Source organism: Gymnodraco acuticeps, unplaced genomic scaffold (genome assembly GCF_902827175.1).
Source record: "Gymnodraco acuticeps unplaced genomic scaffold, fGymAcu1.1, whole genome shotgun sequence".
NCBI lineage: Eukaryota > Metazoa > Chordata > Actinopteri > Perciformes > Bathydraconidae > Gymnodraco > Gymnodraco acuticeps.
This window is the reverse complement of record NW_022992063.1, coordinates 208-23,013: the sequence shown is the minus strand read 5'-3', so window position 1 is coordinate 23,013 and position 22,806 is coordinate 208. Positions and strand designations below refer to the sequence as shown.

General features: G+C 41.0%; 1 protein-coding gene across 7 annotated transcripts in view; it reads right to left on the bottom strand.

Moving 5' to 3' along the window:
- The window catches only part of svopl (SVOP-like), a gene marked incomplete at its 5' end in the record, with an annotated part of 34,205 nt that extends 11,729 nt beyond the window's left edge, over positions 1-22,476 (bottom strand). For 2 of the 7 annotated variants that reach the window (XM_034202268.1, XM_034202269.1), the window contains 3 exon segments: positions 20,716-20,805; positions 20,875-20,956; positions 22,365-22,476. In XM_034202268.1, the coding sequence (XP_034058159.1) occupies positions 20,716-20,805; positions 20,875-20,956; positions 22,365-22,476 (284 nt within the window). 7 annotated transcript variants of the gene reach the window in all.
- Positions 22,477-22,806: the final 330 nt, after the last annotated feature.

The following is a 22,806-nucleotide window of genomic DNA, read 5'->3' as shown; positions in this document are numbered from 1 at the left end:
TGTAGGGGACACAGATTTTTGCAACTCTAGACTCTATAGAAATAGTTTGAACTGTACAATATCTGCTACCCAACAATATGAGGACGATGTAACACACACACTCTACACTCGTTGGGTCGAACCATATGGGGACGTTCTCTGAAACACATAAGGACTACACAAGCTAAAGACGATATCTGCTACCCAACAATATGAGGACGATGTAACACACACACTCTACACTCGATGGGTTGTACCATATGGGGACTTCTCTGAAACACATCAGGACTACACAAGCTAAAACAAAATGAGGACATGACGACTGAAGTTAAACAAAGTCTGTGTTCCTGACTTCTGAGGTGTGCTGTTGTTGTTAAAAAAAACTGAAATCCCCATCGTAATAAGTATAGATCTACTTCCCTATTAATGAAATCATCTAAACTGATACACATTAGGTTAAGTTGGCAAACACATGGGAGAACCAAAGGAGAAAAAACACAGAATTTATGGGCAATAAAGATAATTTGACTTGTTATAAGAGGTAGTTACTGCTATCAATGGCATATCTTTCCACTATGGTCTTTAGAAACAATTAACAGTTATATTGACATTTTAAATGGTTTAAAAAACCTATTAATTTTAATTAGGTAAAACAAAAAGGCACCAGTTGCATTGTACTTGACTGCGACATGAATTTACCTTGGATATATATAGTCTACAGTAAATGTTTAATTACCTGTAGGAAGGATGAGGTGGATATCAGGCTCGCTTCAGAGTCAGCTAAAAGCTGAGCTGCGATCATGTCACTCTGTGTCTGCAATTTAAAATACAACAATAACGTGTAAGAAATCGATTGACTTTTCATGTAGGGGACACAGATTTTAGTAAAAACAATTCACATGAGGATCTGGGCTTGTAACTCAAGACTATATAAATAGTTTGAACCGTACAATATCTGCTACCCAACAATATGAGGACGATGTAACACACACACTCTCTACACTCGTTGGGTTGAACCATATGGGGACTTCTCTGAAACACATCAGGACTACACAAGCTGAAGACGATATCTGCTACCTAACAATATGAGGACGATGTAACACACACACTCTACACTCGTTGGGTCGTACCATATGGGGACTTCTCTGAAACACATCAGGACTACACAAGCTAAAGACGATATCTGCTACCCAACAATATGAGGACGATGTAACACACACACTCTACACTCGTTGGGTCGAACCATATGGGGACTTCTCTGAAACACATCAGGACTACCCAACCTAAAGACGATATCTGCTACCCAACAATATGAGGACGATGTAACACACACACTCTACACTCGTTGGGTCGTACCATATGGGGACTTCTCTGAAACACATCAGGACTACCCAACCTAAAGACGATATCTGCTACCCAACAATATGAGGACGATGTAACACACACACTCTACACTCGTTGGGTCGTACCATATGGGGACTTCTCTGAAACACATCAGGACTACCCAACCTAAAGACGATATCTGCTACCCAACAATATGAGGACGATGTAACACACACACTCTACACTCGTTGGGTTGTACCATATGGGGACTTCTCTGAAACACATCAGGACTACCCAACCTAAAGACGATATCTGCTACCCAACAATATGAGGACGATGTAACACACACACTCTACACTCGTTGGGTCGAACCATATGGGACGTTCTCTGAAAGATATCAAGACTACACAACCTAAAACAAAATGAGGACATGACGACTGAATTTACAAAAAGTCAGTGTTCCTGACTTTTGAGGTGTGCTGTTGTTGTTAAAAAAACTGAAACCCCCATCGTAATAAGTATAGATCTACTTCCCTATTAATTAAATCATCTAAACTGATACACATTAGGTTAAGTTGGCAAACACATTGGAGAACAAAAGGAGAAAAAACCCAGAAATTAGGGGCAATAAAGATCATTTCTTTCTTAACTGCTATCAAATGGTAGGGGTATATATTTCCACTATGTTTTTTAGAAACAATTAACAGTTATATTGACATTCTAAATGTTTTAAACAACCTATTAATTTTAATTAGGTAAAAAAAGGCATTATACTTTTGCATTGTACTTGACTGAGACATGCATTTACCTTGGATAGATATAGTCTACAGTAAATGTTTAATTACCTGTAGGAAGGATGAGGTGGATATCAGGCTCGCTTCAGAGTCAGCTAAAAGCTGAGCTGCGATCATGTAACTCTGTGTCTGCAATTTAAAATACAACAATAACGTGTCAGAAATCGATTGACTTTTCATGTAGGGGACACAGATTTTAGTAAAAACAATTCACATGAGGATCTGGGCTTGTAACTCAAGACTATATAAATAGTTTGAACCGTACAATATCTGCTACCCAACAATATGAGGACGATGTAACACACACACTCTCTACACTCGTTGGGTCGAACCATATGGGGACTTCTCTGAAACACATCAGGACTACCCAACCTAAAGACGATATCTGCTACCCAACAATATGAGGACGATGTAACACACACACTCTACACTCGATGGGTCGAACCATATGGGGACTTCTCTGAAACACATCAGGACTACACAAGCTAAAACAAATGAGGAGATGACAACTGAAGTTAAACAAAGTCTGTGTTCCTGACTTCTGAGATTGTTGTTAAAAAAACTGAAACCCCCATCGTAATAAGTATGGATCTACTTCCCTATTAATTAAATCATGTAAACTGATACACATTAGGTTAAGTTCGCCAACACATTGGCAAAAGGAGGAGGAACATCCCATAAAGATGGGAAATGTACACGTTTTCATTGATCTAGTCATTCTTTTGACCCTTATGTTGTGTTCGGTTTCAGGTTAGAAATGATAAAATAACTACGCTCTAATTTTTTTTATCGGAACAAGGCTTCATGATATCCTCCACAACAGCTATATAAACACTGAAAAACTGAGTGTGACAATTTTAGCCAAGTCTGAAGGTCTCTGAAAAAAACTGTATACAAGTTGGTGTTCGGGTCTGGGTATACCCAGCAGCATTGATGTGGGTCACTCGGGGTCAAATCTGGCCCAATCAAGATAGAGAGGCGAAGTCCCTCCCCTTCCGAAAGCCTCCATGGGACCCCGGAAGCGGAAAATTATACATTGAAGTCAATGGAGAGAGAAAGGTTATCTTTTGATCCCGTTTGAATTGTGCCACGAATGACACATATGATGTTTGTCAATTTAAAAGAACATTTTGCAAGTCAAAAAAATAAAAATGTGTCGTAAAACTGTGAAGTTACACATTTTTTCGTGTGAAACCGCTCAGTGAACTACAGGTCTCTCGTCTCGCACAATACGCGTCACCAACATAAAGATGGCCGTCACGTTAGCACATTTCACCACATTCTTTCAGAATGAGAATAAAAGTATTTTACGAGGTGAAAATCACTACAAGTCTGGGCACGTTGAGAGCTGTACCTATATGAAAGGGGAGTTAGTCGGTTCTGTAAGAGCCAGCATGCGGGGACCGGCTTTACAAGGTTTCGGTGAGTAATATGAGTGCAATGTGTAACGTTAATGTCAGCTAGCTAACATTAGCTAACAAGGTACAGTAACGTGTTTTGTTTTAGCAACTAGTTTTCTCCTTAAGAACTTCGTGGTCTCTGTGTATGCTGTGGATAACATTAGTGTTCACAAGAACAAGGTACACTCCCGTGTTTTGTTTTAGTTGCTCTTCAGATTGAAGCGGCCAGTTTTATATCGACTATACTGTATGTGTGATCTCCTTTTTCTCGTTGTCATTTGAGTTTATTTGCTGTGTGTCGATTCAAGGATTTTGGTTATCTAGTCACAGCTGTGTGTGACTCCCTCTGGTACACCGGTATGTGTTTTCCTAATGTAGAGAGCATTGATTAATTAATAAACTACACACTGAGTCTAGATCCTGACCAAATCCTTTTTTATTGTTGATCAAATGTTTTTCAAAAACGTATTCATACACATTTAGAAAAATACAATGTACAATCACAACCAATACAACACAAATTACAAAAAATACAGAAAAACAAACAATAACAACAGACAAGAGGACAAAACTATGGAAAAATAAACCCTCCCACCCCCAGATCCGGACCATCCTTGTATTATTGCTCATTCAATCTATTATAGCATGCTAACAAATGGTACTTACTTTATTTTTACAGATCTGCATGGGAGACGATGGCGCGATGCAGAGCGCTGTCTGTGATTGTGCACAGGAGATGTACAAATGCAGCCACGCTGCAGCATTGGCAATATTTGCCATGTGGCAGATCAGCTCCACAGATGTTGAGTGCCAGTGGAGGAAGCCTGGCACTTCCAAAGTAGTCCAGCCGGTGTCTCAACTTTACCATCAGCGAGAGGAGACATACAACCCACTGGCCAGAGACATCGCCAACTGTCAACTGGGGGGTTGTAAACGAGGCCGAAGGGGTGAAGGCTTTTGTGGAGGCCTATCAAGTGACAGTGTTAGAATCGAGTCTGGTCTCTTTGTGAGTGAGTCGGGTGTGTTGGGAGCATCACCCGATGGACTTGTGCAGCCATCTGCCCTGCTGGAGGTGAAGTGTCCACACAGCCAGAGGAACATGACCATCACGGAGGCAGTCCAGTTACCATCCTTCTGTCTCCGTGAGGAGGGTGGGTCATATATTCTCAAGGAGAATCACCCATACTGGCACCAGGTCCAAGGGCAGCTGCACATCACAGACCGGAGTCTCTGCTACTTTGTTGTGTGGACCACGAAGGAGGCGATCATCATCCCCATCCCCAAAGACCCTGCATGGCATGGAAATCTCCTCCTCCTGGAACAATTCTACACCCAGCATATGCTCCCTGTGTTGGCCAGTAGAGAGGAGGACATTTCAATAAACATACTCTTAACACCCTCGGACTCTGCGTTGTGTTTTGTATGTGTGATGGGGTGTTATGCAGGGGGGAGGAAAACAGGACACAGCAGATTGGGATTGTGGTGGAGATGCTGAGCAGTTATTTAATTGTTGCATGTAATTATTATTATACTGCGTGCTTCTTAGTTATTCCATCTTTTGCTGTAACATGGATCTGTATGTAACTCTATATTTACTTGTTATCTACCACACTTCCTTCTACATCATACACCATCATTATACATGATGGTGTATATAGGATATATATATTTGTATACATATCTGTAAATTGTATAATTGTATTTAAACGTCTTTTTGATCTCTCAAACTGAGTAAGATTGACAATAAAGTTGACTTTGAAAAATATATATATTCTTTATGAAAATAGTTGACTGTTGTCAAATGAATCCAAATGAAACGTTGGACTGAACTACAACTACGCCTTTAAATCTCTACGGACTGTTTTTCAGTGGGATGGCAAGTTCCTATCTTTAAACATTTATTAGTTTTTTCTCAGAACAGATTTAATTTTCTGAAGTTAATTTAACTTTGCCGACCATGTAAGGTCATCATTAAAAGGTACAATCAATTTGTTTAGGGTTGACTAAAATAATGAAAAACATTCATTTGGATAATTTACTGACAGAATAAGAAACTCAATGATGCTTTACTCACCTGTTCCCTTTTTATAAAGTGAAACAGTTGAAACGATAGATTTTAGTAAACTTAAAAACAACCTTCTCCAAAAGCTATCAAGGAATATACCGAATACTTGTTTTAGAACTTTATTACATATTTTTATATAAATAGTTTGAATGATCCATAATTGACAGAAGCTTGTGTTTACACTGACCTGTTACTCATATATTAATGTCTTTGTAACTTCAGTAAACCACTACCTCACTAGTTTCTTTCATTCATCACGGTTCAGTAAACTAAGTGATACATGAACCAGTTTAATCATTATAATAACGTAGGATTGCAACTCTTTGAAAATGTATGTGGCTCTTAAAAGAGCTGTTGTGTTTGGGTGTGCTGGTCTCAGGTCAGTCTAAGCCCTCTCTCCGCGGATGCGGCGGGCCAGCTGGATGTCCTTGGGCATGATGGGGACCCTCTTTGCTTGGTTCATCTTACTGGGGGGCAGCTACATGGATGTCGGTGCAGTCCACAATCATTGCGCAGTTGAAGGCAGAATGAATTTATTATTGACTCCGAATGAAGCACAACTTCATGTCATACAATACAATGACTTTATTTGTAATTGTGTAAAAAAATATGAGCATTGATTAGCAAGCAGGACCTGCAGGAACAGAGAATGGTGATGGAGCTGGGAAGAGAGAAGAATAAAGAAAACAGATCAACTTTATTATCGGATATTAAAAATTCAATTTCAAAACAAGTTGCCGCTCCTACAGTTTTCTAGTATGTAAAGATGATTTCACATGACCTATGCAAAATATCACACTCAATACATGTGTGTCTCTGGGGGGTGCATTGTGCCTTTGATGTATATAAATAATATATCATAACCAAATACTATTACGTACAGTGGAAGTCAGGTTGCCAGAGCAGGTCAGTGTGCATGTTCCTCAACGTCTCAGCAGTTACAGGTGAGGTAAAGAAAATAAAAGAGAAAAAGGTCAGTAACAACACTTAGTTTAAAGTAACAACACTTTGAATAATTATCTCTTCTAACAATTTTCTCTCAATAAGCACACAACGACTGTCTTTCCAACAAACAGATTGTCATCACAATGAAACACGTCCAGAAGAATGTCATGCAAAGCTCCATGCCTGCCTTCGACTCTCCCTGAACTGCTTGCTTAGCACCCGGTGGATGGCGCAGTAGGCTACTCTTCAAAAGTTTCACGAAATACTTACCATCATGTTTGGTTACTGTTTAACATTTTGGTTTACTTCATGTAATAAAATAATAACTTCATGGTAAGGCTACTAAAAATGACAAGGCTAAGTAATGTAATGCTAACTAACGTGCTCGCTACTCGTCGCTACTAGCTAGGTAGCTAACTTGACTATGTTCCATGCACAACATGTATATTACCTATGATATTACCTGATATGTCTGATCCAGCGACTCCTGGTCCTTTCATCAGACGGGAATCGATAGAAGGAGCAAGTGGTATGATCACTTTTATGACTACAACCTGGTACAAAGCACACAGGCATCTTGTAAAAGTGAATTTATTTTTAGCGATCTATAATTTATTGGAGGGAATAAATCAGTTATGAGATCTTCTTCTTCTTCGCTTTAATTACGAGTCTTATTATAAATCACCGAGCATGCCTGTGACATCACTTACGCGACCCAGAATGGGATTTGGGATTTGTAGTCTTTGTAGTAGCGTATTTTTCATAGTCTTATATTTCAGCAGTTTTACGACAAAATGTGACTTTTTTGACATGGAAATGATTGTTTAAGATTGACAAACATCATATGTGTAGTTCGTGGCACAATTCAAACGGGATCAAAAGATACGTGTTCTCTCTCCATTGAATTCAATGTAAATGTTTCGCTTCCGGGGTCCCATGGTCCGGAAGTAGATGGGCGTGACTTCGCCTCTCCATTCATCTTTGACTTTAGACCCCAGCCCCACCCCCTTCATCCACTGTAACAATATATTTTTCGCAACATGCACCTGGTCTCCCCTCCCCCCACGGGAACCCGACCTTTCTCAAAGAATATGTACACTAATACTTGAACCTGAACACACACATGTGCCAACCCAGTCTCACTGCATGTTGTGTTATAGTCACAAAATAAATGTAATCTATTGATTCGTGTTCACCAACACGATTTTCCCCTTTCTTTCGTGTCACACAGAACGATTTTATAAGCAATGTATTTGTATTGGTAGTTTGTTTCATGCCTATACCACAGTCGGGTCTTGGAAGCTGTGTGTTTCATAAAAACATTTTCTTACTCAATATCAAGCCACGATTATTGTTTTTATTTGAAATTGTATAATGTCAGACTTTTCTTGCCGTCCGTGAGGGAAATAAATGGGGCTCAGAGCCTCAGAATGCAGAAATCTGTATTTTTTAAATCTTTTTTTCCTTCTAATTTGTTATTATTTGGTGCAGGCACGAAACATAATACCAATAGAAATACATTGCTTTTACAATCGTTCGGTGTCAGAATACTGAAATCTGTAAATCTCTTTTTCCTTCTAATTTGTTATTATAACTATCAGTTTTGACATTGTGAAAATCTTTCACAACACCTTTGTGTCAATGAAGTTAGAAGGCATTATACTTTTGCATTGTACTTGACTGAGACATGCATTTACCTTGGATAGATATAGTCTACAGTAAATGTTTAATTACCTGTAGGAAGGATGAGGTGGATATCAGGCTCGCTTCAGAGTCAGCTAAAAGCTGAGCTGCGATCATGTCACTCTGTGTCTGCAATTTAAAATACAACAATAACGTGTCAGAAATCGATTGACTTTTCATGTAGGGGACACAGATTTTAGTAAAAACAATTCACATGAGGATCTGGGCTTGTAACTCAAGACTATATAAATAGTTTGAACCGTACAATATCTGCTACCCAACAATATGAGGACGATGTAACACACACACTCTCTACACTCGTTGGGTTGAACCATATGGGGACTTCTCTGAAACACATCAGGACTACACAAGCTGAAGACGATATCTGCTACCTAACAATATGAGGACGATGTAACACACACACTCTACACTCGTTGGGTCGTACCATATGGGGACTTCTCTGAAACACATCAGGACTACACAAGCTAAAGACGATATCTGCTACCCAACAATATGAGGACGATGTAACACACACACTCTACACTCGTTGGGTTGTACCATATGGGGACTTCTCTGAAACACATCAGGACTACCCAACCTAAAGACGATATCTGCTACCCAACAATATGAGGACGATGTAACACACACACTCTACACTCGTTGGGTCGAACCATATGGGGACGTTCTCTGAAACACATCAGGACTACCCAACCTAAAGACGATATCTGCTACCCAACAATATGAGGACGATGTAACACACGCACTCTACACTCGATGGGTTGTACCATATGGGGACTTCTCTGAAACACATCAGGACTACACAAGCTAAAGACGATATCTGCTACCCAACAATATGAGGACGATGTAACACACACACTCTACACTCGTTGGGTTGTACCATATGGGGACTTCTCTGAAACACATCAGGACTACCCAACCTAAAGACGATATCTGCTACCCAACAATATGAGGACGATGTAACACACACACTCTACACTCGATGGGTTGTACCATATGGGGACTTCTCTGAAACACATCAGGACTACCCAACCTAAAGACGATATCTGCTACCCAACAATATGAGGACGATGTAACACACACACTCTACACTCGTTGGGTTGTACCATATGGGGACTTCTCTGAAACACATCAGGACTACCCAACCTAAAGACGATATCTGCTACCCAACAATATGAGGACGATGTAACACACGCACTCTACACTCGATGGGTTGTACCATATGGGGACTTCTCTGAAACACATCAGGACTACACAAGCTAAAGACGATATCTGCTACCCAACAATATGAGGACGATGTAACACACACACTCTACACACGTTGGGTTGTACCATATGGGGACTTCTCTGAAACACATCAGGACTACCCAACCTAAAGACGATATCTGCTACCCAACAATATGAGGACGATGTAACACACACACTCTACACTCGATGGGTTGTACCATATGGGGACTTCTCTGAAACACATCAGGACTACCCAACCTAAAGACGATATCTGCTACCCAACAATATGAGGACGATGTAACACACACACTCTACACTCGTTGGGTTGTACCATATGGGGACTTCTCTGAAACACATCAGGACTACCCAACCTAAAGACGATATCTGCTACCCAACAATATGAGGACGATGTAACACACACACTCTACACTCGTTGGGTCGAACCATATGGGGACGTTCTCTGAAAGATATCAAGACTACACAACCTAAAACAAAATGAGGACATGACGACTGAATTTACAAAAAGTCAGTGTTCCTGACTTCTGAGGTGTGCTGTTGTTGTTAAAAAAACTGAAACCCCCCATCGTAATAAGTATAGATCTACTTCCCTATTAATTAAATCATCTAAACTGATACACATTAGGTTAAGTTGGCAAACACATTGGAGAACAAAAGGAGAAAAAACCCAGAATTTAGGGGCAATAAAGATCATTTTCTTTCTTAACTGCTATCAAATGGTAGGGGTATATATTTCCACTATGTTTTTTAGAAACAATTAACAGTTATATTGACATTCTAAATGTTTTTAAACAACCTATTAATTTTAATTAGGTAAAAAAAGGCATTCTATTTTTGCATTGTACTTGACTGAGACATGCATTTACCTTGGATAGATATAGTCTACAGTAAATGTTTAATTACCTGTAGGAAGGATGAGGTGGATATCAGGCTCGCTTCAGAGTCAGCTAAAAGCTGAGCTGCGATCATGTCACTCTGTGTCTGCAATTTAAAATACAACAATAACGTGTAAGAAATCGATTGACTTTTCATGTAGGGGACACAGATTTTAGTAAAAACAATTCACATGAGGATCTGGGCTTGTAACTCAAGACTATATAAATAGTTTGAACCGTACAATATCTGCTACCCAACAATATGAGGACGATGTAACACACACACTCTACACTCGTTGGGTCGAACCATATGGGGACTTCTCTGAAACACATCAGGACTACCCAACCTAAAGACGATATCTGCTACCCAACAATATGAGGACGATGTAACACACACACTCTACACTCGATGGGTCGAACCATATGGGGACTTCTCTGAAACACATCAGGACTACACAAGCTAAAACAAATGAGGAGATGACAACTGAAGTTAAACAAAGTCTGTGTTCCTGACTTCTGAGGTGTGCTGTTGTTGTTAAAAAAACTGAAACCCCCATCGTAATAAGTATGGATCTACTTCCCTATTAATTAAATCATCTAAACTGATACACATTAGGTTAAGTTCGCCAACACATTGGCAAAAGGAGGAGGAACATCCCATAAAGATGGGAAATGTCCACGTTTTCATTGATCTAGTCCTTCTTTTGACCCTTATGTTGTGTTCGGGTTGGGTTTCAGGTTAGAAATTATAAAATAACTACGCTCTAATTTTTTTTATCGGAACAAGGCTTCATGATATCCTCCACAACAGCTATATAAACACTGAAAAACTGAGTGTGACAATTTTAGCCAAGTCTGAAGGTCTCTGAAAAAAACTGTATACAAGTTGGTGTTCGGGTCTGGGTATACCCAGCAGCATTGATGTGGGTCACTCGGGGTCAAATCTGGCCCAATCAAGATTCATCTTTGACTTTAGACCCCAGCCCCACCCCCCTTCATCCACTGTAACAATATATTTTTCGCAACATGCACCTGGTCTCCCCTCCCCCCACGGGAACCCGACCTTTCTCAAAGAATATGTACACTAATACTTGAACCTGAACACACACATCCACATGTGCCAACCCAGTCTCACTGCATGTTGTGTTATAGTCACAAAATAAATGTAATCTATTGATTCGTGTTCGATTATTGTTTTTATTTGAAATTGTATAATGTCAGACTTTTCTTGCCGTCCGTGAGGGAAATAAATGGGGCTCAGAGCCTCAGAATGCAGAAATCTGTATTTTTTAAATCTTTTTTTCCTTCTAATTTGTTATTATTTGGTGCAGGCACGAAACATACTACCAATAGAAATACATTGCTTTTACAATCGTTCGGTGTCAGAATACTGAAATCTGTAAATCTCTTTTTCCTTCTAATTTGTTATTATAACTATCAGTTTTGACATTGTGAAAATCTTTCACAACACCTTTGTGTCAATGAAGTTAGAAGGCATTATACTTTTGCATTGTACTTGACTGAGACATGCATTTACCTTGGATAGATATAGTCTACAGTAAATGTTTAATTACCTGTAGGAAGGATGAAGTGGATATCAGGCTCGCTTCAGAGTCAGCTAAAAGCTGAGCTGCGATCATGTCACTCTGTGTCTGCAATTTAAAATACAACAATAACGTGTCAGAAATCGATTGACTTTTCATGTAGGGGACACAGATTTTAGTAAAAACAATTCACATGAGGATCTGGGCTTGTAACTCAAGACTATAGAAATAGTTTGAACCGTACAATATCTGCTACCCAACAATATGAGGACGATGTAACACACACACTCTACACTCGTTGGGTTGTACCATATGGGGACTTCTCTGAAACACATCAGGACTACCCAACCTAAAGACGATATCTGCTACCCCAACAATATGAGGACGATGTAACACACGCACTCTACACTCGATGGGTTTGTACCATATGGGGACTTCTCTGAAACACATCAGGACTACACAAGCTAAAGACGATATCTGCTACCCAACAATATGAGGACGATGTAAACACACACTCTACACTCGTTGGGTTGTACCATATGGGGACTTCTCTGAAACACATCAGGACTACCCAACCTAAAGACGATATCTGCTACCCAACAATATGAGGACGATGTAACACACGCACTCTACACTCGATGGGTTGTACCATATGGGGACTTCTCTGAAACACATCAGGACTACCCAACCTAAAGACGATATCTGCTACCCAACAATATGAGGACGATGTAACACACACACTCTACACTCGTTGGGTTGTACCATATGGGGACTTCTCTGAAACACATCAGGACTACCCAACCTAAAGACGATATCTGCTACCCAACAATATGAGGACGATGTAACACACACACTCTACACTCGTTGGGTCGAACCATATGGGGACGTTCTCTGAAAGATATCAAGACTACACAACCTAAAACAAAATGAGGACATGACGACTGAATTTACAAAAAGTCAGTGTTCCTGACTTCTGAGGTGTGCTGTTGTTGTTAAAAAAAACTGAAACCCCCATCGTAATAAGTATAGATCTACTTCCCTATTAATTAAATCATCTAAACTGATACACATTAGGTTAAGTTGGCAAACACATTGGAGAACAAAAGGAGAAAAAACCCAGAATTTAGGGGCAATAAAGATCATTTTCTTTCTTAACTGCTATCAAATGGTAGGGGTATATATTTCCACTATGTTTTTTAGAAACAATTAACAGTTATATTGACATTCTAAATGTTTTTAAACAACCTATTAATTTTAATTAGGTAAAAAAAGGCATTCTATTTTTGCATTGTACTTGACTGAGACATGCATTTACCTTGGATAGATATAGTCTACAGTAAATGTTTAATTACCTGTAGGAAGGATGAGGTGGATATCAGGCTCGCTTCAGAGTCAGCTAAAAGCTGAGCTGCGATCATGTCACTCTGTGTCTGCAATTTAAAATACAACAATAACGTGTAAGAAATCGATTGACTTTTCATGTAGGGGACACAGATTTTAGTAAAAACAATTCACATGAGGATCTGGGCTTGTAACTCAAGACTATATAAATAGTTTGAACCGTACAATATCTGCTACCCAACAATATGAGGACGATGTAACACACACACTCTACACTCGTTGGGTCGAACCATATGGGGACTTCTCTGAAACACATCAGGACTACCCAACCTAAAGACGATATCTGCTACCCAACAATATGAGGACGATGTAACACACACACTCTACACTCGATGGGTCGAACCATATGGGGACTTCTCTGAAACACATCAGGACTACACAAGCTAAAACAAATGAGGAGATGACAACTGAAGTTAAACAAAGTCTGTGTTCCTGACTTCTGAGGTGTGCTGTTGTTGTTAAAAAAACCTGAAACCCCCCATCGTAATAAGTATGGATCTACTTCCCTATTAATTAAATCATCTAAACTGATACACATTAGGTTAAGTTCGCCAACACATTGGCAAAAGGAGGAGGAACATCCCATAAAGATGGGAAATGTACACGTTTTCATTGATCTAGTCATTCTTTTGACCCTTATGTTGTGTTCGGGTTGGGTTTCAGGTTAGAAATGATAAAATAACTACGCTCTAATTTTTTTTATCGGAACAAGGCTTCATGATATCCTCCACAACAGCTATATAAACACTGAAAAACTGAGTGTGACAATTTTAGCCAAGTCTGAAGGTCTCTGAAAAAAACTGTATACAAGTTGGTGTTCGGGTCTGGGTATACCCAGCAGCATTGATGTGGGTCACTCGGGGTCAAATCTGGCCCAATCAAGATTCATCTTTGACTTTAGACCCCAGCCCCACCCCCTTCATCCACTGTAACAATATATTTTTCGCAACATGCACCTGGTCTCCCCTCCCCCCACGGGAACCCGACCTTTCTCAAAGAATATGTACACTAATACTTGAACCTGAACACACACATCCACATGTGCCAACCCAGTCTCACTGCATGTTGTGTTATAGTCACAAAATAAATGTAATCTATTGATTCGTGTTCGATTATTGTTTTTATTTGAAATTGTATAATGTCAGACTTTTCTTGCCGTCCGTGAGGGAAATAAATGGGGCTCAGAGCCTCAGAATGCAGAAATCTGTATTTTTTTAAATCTTTTTTTCCTTCTAATTTGTTATTATTTGGTGCAGGCACGAAACATACTACCAATAGAAATACATTGCTTTTACAATCGTTCGGTGTCAGAATACTGAAATCTGTAAATCTCTTTTTTCTTCTAATTTGTTATTATAACTATCAGTTTTGACATTGTGAAAATCTTTCACAACACCTTTGTGTCAATGAAGTTAGAAGGCATTATACTTTTGCATTGTACTTGACTGAGACATGAATTTACCTTGGATAGATATAGTCTACAGTAAATGTTTAATTACCTGTAGGAAGGATGAGGTGGATATCAGGCTCGCTTCAGAGTCAGCTAAAAGCTGAGCTGCGATCATGTCACTCTGTGTCTGCAAATTAAAATAATCAGAACACTCGTTTGGTTGTACCTAAATACAATATCTGCTACCCAACAATATGAGGACGATGTAACACACACACTCTACACTCGTTTGGTTGTACCATATGGGGACGTGCAGGCACGAAACATACTACCAATATAAATACATTGCTTCTAAAATCGTTTTGTGTCAGAATACTGAAATCTGTATTTTTTAAAATCTTTTTTTCCTTCTAATTTGTTATTATTTACATTGCTTTTAAAATTGTTCTGTGTGACACGAAAAACATGGGGAAATCGTGTTGATGAACACGAATCAGTAGATTAATTCCGTGACTATAACACGAAATGCCGTGAGACTGTGTTGCATGTACAATATGTGGTGTAATGTGTTTTGGGGCCATAAAATAAAATTACAACAGAATTGTACGGTTATGAATGCATTATAAGTTAGTTATGAAGTAGTTAAAACAATATTGATGATAGTCATTGATAGTGTTTTGGAACGAGATAAATCATGGGTCAAAATGTACCCGCAAGCACCATGAACGGTAACAGCTTTAACAAAACACAAGGGTTAACAGATCCTATATCATTTAATCTATTGAGATTAATTTACTTACCAGAGCACGCCATGGCCAGTGAGACTTTCCATAATCGTAGGTAATTTCACATCCTGCTTGGATGTTTTCAATAGCAAACATGCAAAGATGAGGTTTACCCTGGACTGTCAACTTTTTTATTTTGCAGTTTGGGGACCTGTGGTCATCATTTATCAGAGCACCCAGCGAACCATCTTCACAGGATGCATCAATGCTAAAATCAAAGAAGAAAACATATCTCAACAAAAATGTGATTGAATCCTTCAAAATATGTAATCTTTTATAGGCCTTTACTTACCACCATGTGTCATTGTTCCATTCAAAATCAAAGAAGAAAGTATTTTGGATTTCAGTGTATTTCTCCTGCCTCTTGTCACGTTCATATTGTGATATCAACTCCCCACGGTACTCGACAACAAAGGATCCCTTTTCAATTGGTGCACATGAAAATATGCCACGTCCTGATTAAACAAAGTAAAATAATCAGTGCCAATAATAATTAGAAGTTGATCCGACACTAAAAAAAACACAGATTAAGGCAGCTAACACTGTGGAAAAAAAACTGCTTTATCTTTAATAACCTTGATCATAGTGTGTGCATGTAAGAGTGAATGAAACTTATATTGCCCTCTGTACAGCCGTGGCCAGGATGTTTTACATGAACTGTTGAACAGTGAGAATTAACAACTATAGGGAATAACATATTGCTAACATACCTTTATAGTCGTTGATCCATTTGACCTTAAAACAAGGCTTATCAGCCCCGGATAAAATAAACTGAATAGCCTCAGCCTCAGGACTAAGTCTGGATTTCCTTGTTGACATGCTCTTCACTTTGCCGTGTGTTCCTCAATTAGCAAACATCTACATGGAAGAAGGACAACAATTCAACAAGAACAAATAATACAAAACATTAAAACAATTTATAATTTATTTGTATCAAATATCATTTATAAAATATTAGGGATGCTCCGATCGCCAATTTCGGGGCCGATCGCCAGAATCAGTATCGGCCGATACCGATCGCCGATCCGATCGAGTGGGCGGGGCCTAAATGGAAGATTTAAACATCACTTTAAATCTTCCATTTAAAGTGATGTTTAAAACTCAGTTAATGGGGCTCATTCTCTGGAGCTTCCACAAACAACAATCAACTTAATTATTACATTCAAATGATGTACATTATTCAAGTTTACATTCACTTGGGATAATAACACGGGAGAAATTAGCAGAAGCGCTCTCTTTTCCTCTCTCCCTCTCTCTCTCCCCCCTCTCTCCCTCTCCTGACAGCCTGTCAGTATCTCATGCAGCTCACTGATCCAGTAAGAGTGACCCGACAATGAAGAATAAATATATTTATAATAACTAGTGTAGCTTGTTCCAGAGGTAGATAAAATAGCTAAGTGTGTTAGGTCTAACGGCCCGTCTACACTACAGGCGTCAAAAAATGCTTTCAACGCTTCGCCCATTCATTTGAATGGGGTGACGTAGGATATTTTCAAACTTCGCCGAACTGCATTGTGGGTAGCATGGCAAGGCGTTGCAAGCATCTGCGAGCGTCTATCGGCGTCAAAAGTTGAACAATGTTCAACTTTTGAGGCTCGATGCTTGCTCGAAGCTGGCGTCAGCCAATGAAATCCCGTTTATGCAAATCTGCCAGTACAAGCGAGCCAATCAAACCGCGTGTATGCTGGGAGAGACTACGCAGGTCATTTCCTCATATTCAAAAAAATGGAGGGAAAATTCATTATAGCGGTAGTGAATCACCCGGTGCTGTATGATCAGTCTCTGTTAATCTACTGGGATACAAACCGGAGGAGCGAGGCATGGAGGGAGGTGGCAGAGACAGTGGATGAAACTGGTAGGTTTTCGCCTGTTTGGGGATTTTATATCCAGTTTACTTCGTTTTAACATTGCTATTGCTTTGTATGTCGGGGGCGGGAGATTCATGTGATTGGTTGTTGGTCGCGTTGCTCGCAAAAAATCGCCAAGCCTCAGACACGCCCAGCTTCAAGCTTTTTCGACGCCTGTAGTGTAGACGGGCCGTAACTCTTACGGCCCGTCTACATTACAGGCGTCAAAAAATGCTTTCAACGCTTCGCCCATTCATTTGAATGGGGTGACTTAGGATATTTTCAAACTTCGCCGAACTGCATTGTGGGTAGCATGGCCAGGCGTTGCAAGCATCGCGAGCGTCTATCGGCGTCAAAAGTTGAACAATGTTCAACTTTTGAGGCTCGATGCTTGCTCGAAGCTGGCGTCAGCCAATCAAATCCTGTTTTTGCAATTCCCGCCAGTACAAGCGCTAGCCAATCAAACCGTGTGCAGTTAGAGCCAGACCGCAGTTAATTTCCTCATATTCCAAACGAGAAATTACGGTAGCAAATCACCCGGTTCTTTCCGACCAGAACTATTTACCGGGATACAAACCGGAGGAACCAGGCATGGAGGGAGGTGGCAGAGACAGTGGGTGAAACTGGTAGGTTTTCGCCTGTTTGGGGATTTTATATCCAGTTTACTTCGTTTTAACATTGCTATTGCTTTGTATGTCGGGGGCGGGAGATTCATGATTGGTTGTTGGTCGCGTTGCTCGCAAAAAAATCGCCAAGCTTCAGACACGCCCAGCTTCAAGCTTTTTTGAAGCCTGTAGTGTAGACGGGCCGTTACGGTACGTCCACACAGCAGCTTTTCAAAAATCTTGAAAATCTTGGAGCTGGGCGTGTCTGAAAGCTTGGGGATTGTTTGCGAGCAACGCGATCAACAACCAATCACATGAATCTCCCGCCCCCGACATACAAAGCAAAAAGCCCCGGGGATTTTATGCGAGCAATATATATATATAAACTCCCTAAAACAGGCGAAAACTTACCAGTTTCACCCACTGTCTCTGCCACCTCCCTCCATGCCTGGTTCCTCCGGTGTGTATCCTGTTAATAGTTCTGGTCGTAAAGAACCGGGTGATTTGCTACCGTAATTTCTCGTTTGGAATATGAGGAAATGAACTGCGGTCTGGTTCTCCCTGTGTGTGTGTTTCGCTGCCCTTACCTGTCCGACGGGCGGAGCTGCAGGATTTCTGCTTCACACACGTTGCATACCGCTATTTTACTGTCTTTTTCGGACACCTTAAAATAATGCCAGACCGGTGAAGCCATTTTGGCGAGCTTGTTTTGGCCGCACACAGAGAAAAGTGTCATGTATTTTACGTCATGCGATCGGCTCTCGCGATCGGCATGTTTAGAGAGCACCGATCGATCGGTAGAGAGTGAGTATCGGCCGATCTCGATCGGTGACCGATCGATCGGAGCATCCCTATAAAATATTATTATTCAGTCTTTAATCATAACCCCTGACCCTTAACTAACTCATGTTCTCACTAATGCAGGATCCCATTAGCTTGATAAGCTAACTGTTCAGTGCAAACCCTGAGTAATTGCAGGTATAATTTTGTAATTTCAAGTTACTTAAACACCTCAACAAATAATGTGACAAGAGCACAAACAAAGCGTCTTCAAAGGTAAATACTGTTATAACATTATTAAAACACAAATAACATTACTTACTAGGTCTACTGAATAACCATCAATTTGGTGTTAAATTGGAAAACACTGTTACAATTCACATTTTAATATAATATATTGTGCTTCAGTAACAACAACTTAGATACAACTGTAGGTGTTTAAGAAAAAGTAATGAATTACCTCAATTTAGTGTGCAATCCTTCCAGTTCTGTTGAGAGAGTCTTCCATGTGGCAGGGGTCCTTTGCATGTGGTTAGCTACGTTAAACTAATAAGCTAGCATTAGCTTATCCGGTTAATCGATGTAAATAAGAGTAATGATGGAATAACTAGTTCTCTAGATTAGAAGGCAGGTGACTAACGTCACTAGTAATTAATTGTCGGTGATTTTAATTGTCTCTGAGTCCATGGAAATACATATATATTGCAGTAATACTAAAACCAGCTTACACCCAGCTTAAAACGTTGGAGTGTGTTTGAACCTGAAAAATATGAGTTATATGAGGACCTTTTTAGTCACATCTAAAGGTCTGAACACACCTGACTCTCAGAGGGACCCTGAACACCTGACTCTATAAGATGAACCTGAACACACCTGACTCTCAGAGGGACCCTGAACACCTGACTCTATAAGATGAACCTGAACACACCTGACTCTCAGAGGGACCCTGAACACCTGACTCTATAAGATGAACCTGAACACACCTGACTCTATAAGATGAACCTGAACACACCTGACTCTCAGAGGGACCTGAACACCTGACTCTGGGGGACCCTGAACACCTGACTCTATAAGATGAACCTGAACACACCTGACTCTATAAGATGAACCTGAAACACCTGACTCTCAGAGGAAACCCTAAACACCTGCCTCTCAGAGAAGCCCTGAACACCTGACTCTATAAGATGAACCTGAACACACCTGACCCTCTGAGGGGACCCTGAAACACCTTACTCTGAGGGACACTGAACACCTGACTCTCAGAGGGACCCTGAACACCTGACTCTATAAGATGAACCTGAACACACCTGACTCTCAGAGGGGACCCCTGAACAGAAACTGAACACACCTGACTCTATAAGATGAACCTGAACACACCTGACTCTATAAGATGAACCTGAACACCCTGACTCTCAGAGGGACCCTGAACACCTGCCTCTCAAGAGGGGACCCTGAACACCTGACTCTATAAGATGAACCTGAACACACACCTGACTCTCAGAGGGACCCTGAACACCTGACTCTATAAGATGAACCTGAACACACCTGACCCTCTGAGGGACCACTGAACACCTGACTCTATAAGATGAACCTGAACACACCTGACTCTCAGAGGGACCTGAACACCTGACTCTGAGGGACCCTGAACACCTGACTCTATAAGATGAACCTGAACACACCTGACTCTCTGAGGGACTCTGAAACACTTGACTCTATAAGATGAACCTGAACACATCGACTCTCAGAGGGACCCTGAACACCTGACTCTATAAGATGAACCTGAACACACCTGAACTCTCAGAGGGACCCTGACCACTGACTCTATAAGATTGAACCTGAACACACCTGACTCTATAAGATGAACCTGAACACCTGACTCTCAGAGGGACCCTGAACACCTGACTCTATAAGATGAACCTGAACACTTGAGTCTCAGAGGGACCCTGAACTCACCTGACTCTATAAGATTAACCTGAACACAACTGACTCTCAGAGGGACCCTGAACACCTGACTCTCAGAGGGACCCTGAACTCACCTGAGAGATGAAGGGGGCGATCATCCCTCCGATGCGGCTGAAGCTCGTGCAGAAGCCCATCCCCAGAGAGCGGGCCACCGTGGGATAAACCTGAGAGATGTTGTGATGTTTATCATTTATTTATATTTAAATGAATGCATCCAGTAGATCCTGACGTACCTCAGCCGTGTAAATATAAACCACATTAAAGTTCATGGAGACCAGCGCGCGCAGCAGGAACAGCAGAACCGTGAAGCCAAACCTGCGGAGGAACAGAACCAGATCAGAACCAGATCAGAACCAGATCAGAACCATATCAGAAACAGATCAGAACAGAACCAGAGGTCCTCATAAACAGATCAGAGGTCCTCAAACAGATCAGAGGTCCTCAAACAGATCAGAGGTCCTCATGATCAGATCAAAGGTCCTCATGAACAGTTCAGAGGTCCTCAAACAGATCAGAGGTCCTCAAACAGATCAGATCAAAGGTCCTCATGAACAGTTCAGAGGTCCTCAAACAGATCAGAGGTCCTCATGATCAGAGGTCCTCAAACAGATCAGAGGTCCTCATGATCAGATCAAAGGTCCTCATGAACAGTTCAGAGGTCCTCAAACAGATCAGAGGTCCTCATGATCAGATCAGAGGTCCTCATGATCAGATCAGAGGTCCTCATGATCAGATCAGAGGTCCTCATGAACAGATCAGAGGTCCTCATGAACAGATCAGAGGTCCTCATAATCAGATCAGAGGTCCTCATGATCAGATCAGAGGTCCTCATGATCAGATCAGAGGTCCTCATGATCAGATCAAAGGTCCTCATGAACAGTTCAGAGGTCCTCAAACAGATCAGAGGTCCTCATGATCAGATCAGAGGTCCTCATGAACAGATCAGAGGTCCTCATGAACAGATCAGAGGTCCTCAAACAGTTCAGAGGTCCTCATAATCAGATCAGAGGTCCTCATGATCAGATCAGAGGTCGTCATGAACAGATCAGAGGTCCTCATGAACAGATCAGAGGTCCTCATAATCAGATCAGAGGTCCTCATGATCAGATCAGAGGTCCTCATGAACAGATCAGAGGTCCTCATGAACAGATCAGAGGTCCTCATGAACAGATCAGAGGTCCTCATGATCAGATCAGAGGTCCTCAAACAGTTCAGAGGTCCTCATAATCAGATCAGAGGTCCTCATAATCAGATCAGAGGTCCTCATGATCAGATCAGAGGTCCTCAAACAGATCAGAGGTCCTCATGATCAGATCAGAGGTCCTCATGAACAGATCAGAGGTCCTCAAACAGATCAGAGGTCCTCATAATCAGATCAGAGGTCCTCATGATCAGATCAGAGGTCCTCAAACAGATCAGAGGTCCTCATAATCAGATCAGAGGTCCTCATGAACAGATCAGAGGTCCTCAAACAGGTCAGAGGTCCTCAAACAGTTCAGAGGTCCTCATAATCAGATCAGAGGTCCTCATGATCAGATCAGAGGTCCTCAAACAGGTCAGAGGTCCTCAAACAGTTCAGAGGTCCTCATAATCAGATCAGAGGTCCTCATGATCAGATCAGAGGTCCTCAAACAGATCAGAGGTCCTCATGATCAGATCAAAGGTCCTCATGAACAGATGAATGGTCCTCATAAACAGATGAATGGTCCTCAGAGTTACTCACATGGAGGAGCAGATGTTGAGCAACATGAACAACATGGCCGCCACCAGCTGCAGCATGGTCATACTCAACTTCCGTCCCAAAATGTTCAGCAGACAGATGTTTACAGGAACAACTGAGAGGAAGAAGGACACGTTATAAAGGAAGTACGTCACCACCGCTAAGCTAAAGGCGGCTAATGTTGAGATATAAAGGAACTACAGCAGGGTCACATGACTTCACGCCACCACGCTAAGCTAAAGGAGGCTAATGTTGGGCTATAAAGGAACTACAGCAGGGTCACATGACTTCACGTCACCACCGCTAAGTTAAAGTAGGCTAATGTTGGAATATAAAAGAACTACAGCACGGTCACATGACTTCACGTCCCCACCGCTAAGCTAAAGGCGGCTATGTTGAGCTATAAAGGAACTACAGCAGGGTCACATGACTTCACGTCACCACC